The following is a 10,632-nucleotide window of genomic DNA, read 5'->3' as shown; positions in this document are numbered from 1 at the left end:
CCGCTGAGCAGGAAGCCTGATGAGAGGCTCCATCCCAGGACCCTGAGATCACACGACCTGAGATGAAGGCCCAGCCCACTGAGCCCCCTGAATTGTTAACGTTTTAAAAATCAATGCATAATAGTCATCTATACAGACTGAGCGCCCGTAAGTTCTGGATATCTGAGGTTTCCTTGTTTGCATAGGGGGTCAGAGAAGCCCCTCCACTGCCTACAGCCATTACCGGGCTCCAGCTCTCTGGCCCTTCCGCCCACTCCAGGAGGAAAGCTGGCACCATTCAAGCAGACAGAAGGGCCTTTTATGAAGAGAACTGCCCCTCCCCGCAGGTCCGTGGGGACCCTCCCACTCCTGCTTCTCACCTCCCAGTAATGGAGGCCACCGCTGGGCCTTGGGGAGGTGAGAATTTCTGTTAAGAGCAGATCTAAGAAAAGTCTATTTGGCACTAAGAGGTTTTCATTTTGTTTTATTCTGGGCTGTGGGATAGGGGTGAGGGGACTTATTGCTTTTTTTTTTTGCGAGGGGTGCAATTTATTCACAAACTATTTCAAACATACTGAAAATAATAGAGCGAACACTCCCATACACCCACATGTAGTTAATCAACCGTGATGATTAAATAGATACCAGTATTTGGACATTTCTAATTCAGAGCCTCTCCCTGCTGCTACACTCTCTTTCTTAAAGAAAATGTTATAAATCGCATCGAGGATGGCCCCCATCTTTTCCTCTGCCTTCCTTCCACCTCGGGAACAGCTTACACATTTCTGTATTTTTTTTCCTATATTTGTAGCATCCATAAACAATATAAATGGCTGTTCCGTGTTTTTAAAGTATGCACAAACAGTACTGTGCACATATCATTTTGCAAATTGCCTTTCCTGCTCCACATTATTTCTTCTGAGATGTACCCATGTTGTTGCCTAGAAATATTATTCATTATGTTAATGGCTAAATTCTATTGTTTGTAGAAATCCCAGTTTAACCATTCTCCTGCTGAAAAACCACTAAGTGAGTGGCTTTCACATTTTCTGCTACTGTGAACAGTGGCTTCAGTAAACATCTTTACACATGTTTTCATAAGCACATGGTCACGAATTTCTGGAGGGCGGACAGCCAGCCACGAAATTGCTGTGTGGGTGCTAGCTTTCTAGGTAATTTGTAGCAGGTGACACCCATTCAGCTGTTACTTCCTCAGTATTGAAATGGGACCCCAGTTTGGGACTCTGTAGGTCCTTCATAGAGAAATGTGAAAACTTAGAATTTTAAAATAATAATTATAGAGTGCTTCCAATACCTTAAAAGAAAGAAAACAATTGTCCCCCCTAATTGTCCTAGAACTTAGACCAGTGATATAATAGAAATTGTGGAATTTTAGAATGTTCCTCGCCCTAAAGATGATTGATCTGGACAGCTCTGGACAGCTCTGCCTGCTCTGTGTGCCCCTAAACCCCGCTCCTTACAATGGCCATTTAGGTTGTGACCCTTTCTCAACTCAGGTCCCAAACCCACAGAGCTTCCTCTACCCCTGCCCCCAAGCTTCTTGGAGCCCAGACTGTGTGTGGATCGAGTTGGGGCCATCTCTCGCTGAGCCCAGTGTCTTCCTCTTTGCCTATGAATGCCTCAGGCTGGTGATCAGATTGGCAGGGAGCTGGGCAGGGAGGACACTTATATTTTCTTATATTGAGGCTCATAAATGTTCTTACCTTTTTTTTTCCTCCTTTTTTTTTTTTTTTTTTTTTTTTGGTAGTTTCACTTAATAATGGGAACTATCAATACAGTCCCACATTTCGGAGTACAAAATACAGACCCCATATGAGAAAGTACATAGCCCTTCACCTGACACTTGGGGTAACTCAAATGTGTTTTTTGGGTTTTTTTTTTTAAAGTTCAGTCTGAAAGTCAAGACCTCCAGGCCTCATGGCAAACCATGTAAGGCAGAAGACAAGTCTTATTCGGGGCAATTCCCAGTTTCACAGCCAGCACCACGGTGGGCTGAAAGAGCGTGGTTTGCTCTATAAAGCTGCACCCTGGCAGCTCTTGGCTTGGCCCCTGGGTGGCCCTGGCCACAGCCTGCAGACCTGCTTTAGTTTCTTCCTAGAATGTGTGTCTCAAGGGGCAAGGCGGTGTGCCTGGAGAGTTGGCTCCAGGTCCCTTGCATGGGCTCAGCCACGTCCAGGAAGCTAATGAATAGGTGAGTTGCCCAATATCCAGAGGACAGGGCAGGGGATGCTGGGGGAGGGGGCTTTCCCTGGATCTGCAGGAGAGCCCAGCCCAGAGGTTCAGAAGCTGAAGAGAACATAACTAGAAGCCTCATTTTTATGATAAAGAGATGCAGAAAGTTCCACAAAGAAAGGCAGTCATGAGGAATAAGGACGGAAGAGTCAGCCACACTTCAGTCTCCTTCCAGATGACCCCTCACTTGCTGTCTGGCTTTGAGAGGATGGCCTAACTTCTCTGAGTCTCCACGCCCTCACTGTGGAGTTGGGGTATGCACAGTGTCCAGTGCCAAGAAGGCCTCAAATATGCTTTCTCCCCGCCCAACTCAAGGGCATGAACAGGACAAAGAGGCCATGGGCCCTGTAGGGGAGGAAAAACTTCTCCTCTAGCCTTGTAGGGTCTCCAGCTGGGCCTAAGAATTGAACTGACATACAGCAGAGTACTGGAAGGTGTCCAAATTTTACTAAAATTTCACACGTACATGGGAGCCTTCACAAGAAAATGAGGACCCAAGAAAGTGACCAGAGCAGAAAGCTTAAAGACTTTTTAGACAAACAATAAATTCATGAAGAAATGACAAGGCAAAGGACTCTAGGCTCTGAATGGTAAATTGTGGAGAAGTAACCAGATTTTGCAGGGGGGGACTAGCAGAAGATAGTGTCATTTTAGTGAATCTGCTTGTACAGATCCATTTTTTTTAAGATTTTATTTATTTATTCGACAGAGATAGAGACAGCCAGCGAGAGAGGGAACACAAGCAGGGGGAGTGGGAGAGGAAGAAGCAGGCTCATAGCGGAGGAGCCTGATGTGGTCCTCGATCCCAGAACGCCGGGATCACGCCCTGAGCCGAAGGCAGACGCTTAACCGCTGTGCCACCCAGGCGCCCCAAAGTACAGATCCATTTTGACATCAGTTCCCAGCAGCTTAATGATAAGGACATTCTTCGCTTGCTGGTACAGGGAAGGCACCTTCCTTACACGGCATTTCATGGCCTGTTTTTAGGCAGAAAGGGGAGGTCTGAGAGCCTTTCCTGCATCTGCTATTTCTCAAGTGCCCTCAGCTCAAAATAATCAGTATTTGCATTGGCATGTCCTGAATTCCTTCATCTTCAAACACATGTTTTCCAAGTGGTCACCTGCAGAAATTGTTCATTTAATATTCCCAAGTCAGCTCCAACACCTCCCAGCCAGTTTAGAGCAGAGGTGTTTGTCAGCGAAGAAGACGACTCTGGAACCAGATTCCTGGGTTCAAATCCCAGTTCAACCACTTACTGCTTACGTGGCCTTAGGAAAGTTTCCTTATTTGTAATATGGGAATAAAAGGAGTTAGTACCAACCTCAGAGGCTGTCTGAGAATTAAATGCGTTAACGCCCGTTCCTGGCACATAGCACTCAGTAATGGTATTGCTATTTCAAAATATCAGTAGCTATCATTGGGGCACCTGGGTGGCTCAGTACGTGAAGCATCTACCTTCAGCTCAGGTCATGACCCTGGGGTCCTGAGATGGAGCCCCAAATTGGGCTCCCTGCTCAGCAGGGAGCCTGCTTCTCCCTCTGCCTCTGCCCTTCCCCCCTCCTGCTCATGCTACTCTCTCTTGCTGTCTTTCTCTTTCTCATGCTCTTTGTCTCTCCTAAATAAATAAATAAATAAATAAATAAATAAATAAAATCTTTTAAAAAAATAGCTATTGTTATACTGATTAGCCCACCCATTTCTCAGGAGCCGAATGTGTATTATGGTTGTGGCTGTGGTGACACAAAGGTGGTCATTCTCTGCCACTCAGGGGCTCCTCCTGGTTACTGGGGGAAAATGGGCTGGGGACCAGAAAGACCATGGCAAGTCAGGGGCAATGGGACAGCACATGGTGCTGGGGACGGGGGCAGAGGAGAAATGGGAGAAGCCGGGAGAGCTCAGGAGAGACTCCTAGCTCTTGAAAGATGTGGCGGAGTTAGCTAGACCAACTGGAGGAGGGAGGGCTGGCCAGACAGAGTAGGGAGAAACAGGAGGAGGTTTAAGAAAACACTCTTTTAGGGACGCCTGGGTGGCTCAGTCCGTTAAGCGTCTGCCTTCGGTGCAGGTCATGATCCCAGGGTCCTGGGATGGAGCACTGCATCAGGCTCCCTGCTCAACGGGGAGTCTCCTCTCTCTCTCTCCTTCTCTCTCTCTCTCTCCCTCTCTCTGTCGCTCACTCTCTCAAATAAGTAAATACAATCTTTGGGGGGGGAAAAAAACACTCGTTTATTAAAAAAATATGTGAGTGCTTCCTGTTATGGATACTCAAATATTTAAAAAATTGTTAGAAAACAGTGAGCGGCACTCGTTCTAGGCGGATAAGACGAAGTTGCGTTCCCACGGTGATCAGCTAACGTATCCCACTTACCGCCTGCACGCACAATGCTCGTTCACTACTAGGTACACTCAAAACTCTAACCTCCATTTTCCATTCGGGCTAACCGGAGCGCAGACACATCTGGGGACTTGGCCAGACTGGTAAAGTCGTAAGGAGCAGAGCTGGGATTCACACCAGGCAGTCTGGCCGCCGCTGCCTGCTCTCAACCACTCTGCTATGTCGCCCTGGACGAGCTTGCTGACATCCTCACGACCTACTGCAGGAGCTACAAGTGGGTTATCTTGGCTGGAGCAAGGCGCCAAGCATGGCAGGCGGATGAAGGCCAGCCCGTGACGGGCCTTGGCCGCCAGGCTGAGGGGCTGGGGCTTGACCCTGCATGCCGGCTCAGGACGGCTTGGGAAGGGCAAGGGGGACGCGGGAAGCACAGCCTCCCCGTGCCTCCCGTAAGCTGTAGCGAGAATTCAGGCCAGAGATGACAACGGACCGGGATGCGGCGGCGGCCGCCGAGGGATGCAGGGAAGGGGCGGCTCGCGGAGGCGGAGGAGGCCGGCCTGCGGCGCGAGGTCGCGGGCGGCCGCTGGCCAATGGCTTGGGGCTGGGCGGCGGCCCCTCCCGCGGGGCGGGGGCCGGGCGGGCGGGGCGCGCTGCGGGCTCGCCGGGTACCAGCGCTGCCGCATCCCCGCGCGCTCCCCGCCCCCGCGCCGCTCCCTCTCCAGCTCCAGTTCCCGCAGCCCGCGGCGGCGTCCCGGCGAGGTCTGGCAGGTCCAGCCAGCGCACAGCTCGGTCCAGGTGGGTGGGTGAGGGACGGCGGCGAGGAAGCGGGGGCGGGGGGGCTCTGCTCGGTCCCCCCTGGGCGGGTAAGGGGCCTGGAGCTCCACTGGGTTCCGACCTCGCGGGGAGGGTGCCGACGGGCGCTCGGATCGCCCCGGAGTGGGCTGCATGGGGCTGGGGGGGGGGGCGTGGGGTCGCGGCGCCGAGCTGCGCTCGGACCTGATCGGTGGGGTGACGGGCTCGAACCCGGGACAGCGAGGGGGAGAGCGGGGGCGCGGCGGGCGTTGGGGACTCGGCGCTGTTGCTGCTGCGGGGAGGGGGGCATCCCTGGGGGCGGGGGAAGAGCTCAGTCCAGGCCCGAGGAGGGGGTAGGGGTGCAGAGGGGAGGGGGCGCCTGGCCGGAGCCGGGTTCGTCCCCTCTAGGGTGGGTGCGGGGAAGAGGGGCGCCGGGGGCGGGCCGGGGCGCGGGGCGGGGCGGCGGGGCCGGCGAGGGGGTGGTCGGCGCGCCTCTGACCGGGTTCCGGGACGCAGGCGGCGGCGGCGGCGGGCGCAGAGCGGAGATGCGGCGGCTCGGGGGCACCCTGCTGTGCCTGTTGCTGGCGGCGGCGGTCCCCACGGCCCCCGCGCCGGCTCCCACGGCGACCGCGGCTCCCGTCGAGCCCGGCCCGGCCCTCAGCTACCCGCAGGAGGAGGCCACCCTCAACGAGATGTTCCGCGAGGTTGAGGAGCTGATGGAGGACACGCAGCACAAACTGCGCAGCGCGGTGGAGGAGGTGGGTGCGTCTGACGGGCCGGGGTTCGGGCGGGGGCGGGGGGGGCTCGGGGCTGGGGGCGGCGGGGGCCGGGGGAGGCAGCGCTCCGAGCGCTGGCCGGGGTACTCCGTTCCGCGAAGGGGCCGGGAAGAGCCAGCAGCGGATTCCGAGTGATCGGGCGGCCGCGCAGGGTGAGCTCAACTCCCACCTCGTTCTGACTTCCTGCCGGAAGGTCTGGATCTGAGCCTGTTCACCGAGAGTCTCCGGCTGGACTCACCCGGGGGAAGCCGGGGTCACCACCTGTTTACGGGCTGCTGGCCACTACCCCGCAATTATCTTCAAGAGTGTAGCTGTCCCCCCCGCCCCCCTGTGAAAGCGGATGCTTGCATGGCCCCTGGTATTCCAGCGCTGTGGTTTTTTAGAGAGGCCGAGGAAGCGCCAGGGATCTCAAGTTCTAGCTTGTACGTTGGGCTTTGAGCTTGTGCCATCTTCCCAAGACATAGTTAGGATGCCGTGTGAGGACAAAAAGCCCTGACAGCTTTGCTGCTAGTCTGTCTGGGCTTCCCCAAATGCCACGTGAGGCAGAGAAGGAAAATCAGAACCCTAAATCCCAGCAGTGTAAATTTTCAGATGAGAGTTGGGTGGAGGGACAATGTGAAAGGCCACCCACCTCCACCCCAGGAGTGCTTTGGAGTCAGTCCTAGGCTCAAGGTCCTCCTCTGCCACTCACTGGGGGGGGGGGGGGGGGGGGGGCATTGGGCAAGTCCCTTAACATCCTCTCCTCAGTTTCATGTTAGAATTAAATGCCATGGTATGTGTGGGCCCCTGTCGTAGAATAGGTGAGCAATACACAGCAGCTGTTACTATCAGATACCAGATACCTTAGCAAAGCTTGGCCTGTTCTTCCTTCCATCACCTCCCAGGTCCAGACACTACCGATGGCATCCCCTTGGCTGACCACCTAAGTGTTGGCAGGGCTGCCTGGGCAGGAAGTGCAGCTGGCCCAGTTTGCCCAGCGCAGGTATCAGGAGCTGTCCCTGGTATCTGGGGTCGGTGGACATGGTCCTTCTTGGGCTTGGTTCTGGCTGCAGCCTGTCTTTGGAGAGAAGCCAGCCATCCCAGTGAAGGAGTCAGCAAGGGACCAGATGTTCAGGCTGGTGGGTGAGGCGTCTTCCCACCTCTGCTTCTCCACATTCCATTGGGACAGAGCCTTAAATGCTAGCTCTGGTCTACCAGGGGAGATTGCTTTCTCCCCACAACCCTGCCTCCCACCGCAGTCAGCCGGATGGAGGCTGCAGGGAAGGGGTCACTGGATTGGGAGGCAGTCGTGTGGGAATCTGTGTTCTGAACATCCACTGGACAGGCCAGATTCCAAAACCCATGGACAGACGTTCGGTTTCCTGCGAAAGCAAAAGAATTGTGACATGGAATAATTAAAAGGAGAGGGGAGTCAGATGGGCCCCCATATCTCTTAACTCTGGCCCTTCCTATTAAATGGAGCTTGTGATGCTTCTGGTCCAGGGCGGGTCATCTGCTTTCCTTATCTGGGTTCCAGGATTTCCCCTCCTGCTCATGGATTCCCAGTGAGACCGATGAAGTCAACTCCGTTTTTCTCTTCTGTGTGAACTCGTTTGTGCGGCACGGTCAGCTGATGGCTGAGGGAAAGGAGGCAGCAGCGGGCGCCTCTCTGGTCTCTTCGCTGAGCAGAGCAGTTGGGACCAGCAGGACAGGAGTGGCATATCTCTTCCATGGGAGTTGTCCCCATTAGCTCTGCCAGCGCCCCAGCTTCCTCCCTCCAGATGCCGCTCTGCTTGGGTTGTGAAGATGGGCTGGTTGAAGTTTGCCACCAGGAGAGTTGCCGGCCGCTACCTCTGTCCCGCTCAGTGGGACGCCTGCCCCAAAGAGTGTCCTCAGTGGCAGTGAGGACGGGTTGAGAGAGGCTGCACCCCTGCGTGGCAGAACAGGCTGTGGGGATCAACCTTCCTTCATCGGATCCTAGCTCTGCCACTTACTAGTGGTGGGATCCAGGAAATGTCCCCCCCACCCCATTTGGGATAAGAGGGGATGTAAATGAGAGGATGTAAGAAAGCAAGGTATCTGACCATCTAGAGTGGGGTTAAGTAAAATTGTGTGATATAAATCACCCCCTGAGGCTGTTGTCAGGGTTACGGGAGATTGTTGGTTCTCGAGAAATAATGGCTGCCATTATCATCCTACCAATAGGACCAGCGTGGTGACCACAAAGAACCAGCGGGATATGAGGTACAACAGAGTCTCAAGAGATTGTGGCTATTAGTATTAATTTTTTAAGAAGAGATGCCCGAGAGCCCCTTACATCTCGTAAACACAGGATAGCTGCTATTTACTTGTTGTCGGGGGAACGACCGGGCCAGAAGCATTAGTTGTTTATGTGGTTGCGCCATGAATCTGCTTTCAAGTAACTTCCTGATATTTTAAATATTCCAGCTGACTCAAGCTGCTGATGGCTCTTCAGGGAAAGAGGAAGTAAACTCTACTGTAGGACCATTACTTGGGAAGCAGTCGTTCAAACGGTTCAATCCAGGCTCTTCCCACTTTCCTGTCTTCATATTGTAGCTGTTACTGATAAGTGTGTTTTTGAGGATAAAACCACTTTCTTCCCCTTCCTTCCCCTGCTTGTTGTGATATCTGTAACTGACACATTCTGGAATATTCTTAATCACCTCACCTAGTCCTAGGAAGAACCCCAATACCCAGCCTCGATTTATCTCTCCAGTTTTTCCGACTATACCCCTTTAACAGACACATGGAGTCAACCAACTATAAATGCCATGTTTTAGAACATGCACATTCCTCCTCTATGAAACAACTCCTCTTGCTTTGGGCTTAAGTTTCTCCTGCTAGTGGCAGTAATAGTTGTGGTTGAAATTTCCATTGTAAACTGTACTTTGAGTTCATGGTGCCATTAGAGAACTGTTAGCTCATTCTATTGAAATAACCACTGGTTGAGAGGGAGAAGGTCTTATAAAAAGACTATCTGCTCAGCCCAAAGCAAACTCCAGATTTGGTAACTTGTTAATTATTTGAAAGCCAAACTGGAGGATTTAGATTCCAATGGGAATTTTAAAAACATGAAAGCATTCCCTTCTGCTTCTGGATATAGCCTCTCCAGAATCTTAGTCTCTTACTCTCTTCCAGCTGTATCTTTTCTATCACAAAACATGCCACGATCTCTCACTTTAAAAAAAAATTTTTTTAAGTCCTTTTCATGTTCATCCTGTCTCGTATCTTAGCTCCCTTCCTCTTCTCCATTCTGTCAGCGAATTCTTCAAACACGTGGTATCTACTGTCTGCTCTTTCCACTTCTACCGAACATTCCCTAGCAAACTAGCTTCTTCCAAAACTGCTTTCTTAAAGGACAACATTATGAAAGTAGCTATGTATTACGCTGTGCTGGGTGCCAGGTACTGGGGCAGGCACTCGGATTTCGTGATCCTTAATTCTTACATCCACCCAGCAAAGTAGAACCATCTCCCTATACAAACAAGAAAGCTGAGGTTGAGAGATATTTGGTGTCTTGCTCGAGGTCACACAGCTGCTTCTTGGCTGAGTTGGAACTTGGCCCCATCTGCCCTAACTCCAGAACCCTGGCATTTCCTTCTGACACGCTGCGGGCAACTTTTTGCCTGACCTTGTGGCTAGCTGTCTGTGGCTTGGCCCACCTAGACTTATTTGGAACCTCTGCTACCTAGAGGTCCCCTGTCCCCCCCCCCCCCCGGTATAACTTCCTACTCCCACACCTCATTCTGGCCAGTTCCCTCACTTCCCTCTCTAACGTCTCCAGACTCTCTATTATTTGTCAACTAGTCTTTAGAACTTGTTACACTCCCCATGGCCTGGAGCAGAGGTTTTTTCCTGGGGGCAAGTGGAAGGGGGATGGAATACCTCAGAATCATTGGAGAAGCTCTTTGATACCTGGGATTGCACCCGCAGAAGTTCTGATTCAGCAGGTCTGGGAAGGGATCCAGAGGTGTGCGCGTGTGTGTATGTAAATAGGTATAACTCTCCTGCTTATGTGTCTATGATAGATAGCTTCTTATAGCTTCAGGTATGATTCTGATGCACTCTCCTGGTTGAGAACCAGGCCAACACCCTCTGCTTTAGAACTGCTCCTGGATCGGCCTGTGAGTCCCTCTCCTTCATCATCCACCATTTTATCCCGTGCCCAGCACGGACCCTGTGCTCCAGCCTGTGACACATACGTTCTTGTCCAGGCAGCCACAGCTTTGCCTCCTCTGTGCTCCTCGCTGTTCAAATCCTACTCGTCCTTGGAGACCAGCTCTATCGTGCCTCCTCCTCCTCCTGGAGGCCTTTCTTTTCCTTTTTTTTAACCCTGGCTTGCTTCTAGAAGCCATCATCATCATCCTCAAACTGGTTTAGTTGTGGGGCTCTGCTTCTCTCCCCAGTAAATGCATAAGCTACCCAGGCAGGGTAGAAGCACATACTGGACAAGGCCCAAAATTTAGAGTCAGACTGACCTGAGTACTGTCTGAGCTTTGCCAC

The 10,632-nt window shown here is 52.5% G+C and overlaps 1 protein-coding gene across 1 annotated transcript in view; it reads left to right on the top strand.

Moving 5' to 3' along the window:
* The first annotated feature begins 5,228 nt into the window (after positions 1-5,228).
* The window catches only part of DKK3 (dickkopf WNT signaling pathway inhibitor 3), a 44,922-nt gene continuing 39,518 nt past the window's right edge, over positions 5,229-10,632 (top strand). Inside the window, exons 1-2 of the mRNA XM_026486812.4 lie at positions 5,229-5,356; positions 5,870-6,111. Of these exons, the coding sequence (XP_026342597.1) occupies positions 5,899-6,111 (213 nt within the window). The 5' untranslated portion in view covers positions 5,229-5,356; positions 5,870-5,898. The remainder of the gene's footprint in view (positions 5,357-5,869; positions 6,112-10,632) is intronic.

The sequence above is a fragment of the Ursus arctos genome, unplaced genomic scaffold (genome assembly GCF_023065955.2).
Source record: "Ursus arctos isolate Adak ecotype North America unplaced genomic scaffold, UrsArc2.0 scaffold_23, whole genome shotgun sequence".
In the NCBI taxonomy this organism is placed as follows: domain Eukaryota; kingdom Metazoa; phylum Chordata; class Mammalia; order Carnivora; family Ursidae; genus Ursus; species Ursus arctos.
Note: the sequence above shows the minus strand (reverse complement) of the source record. Positions and strands in the feature narration are given on the sequence as shown.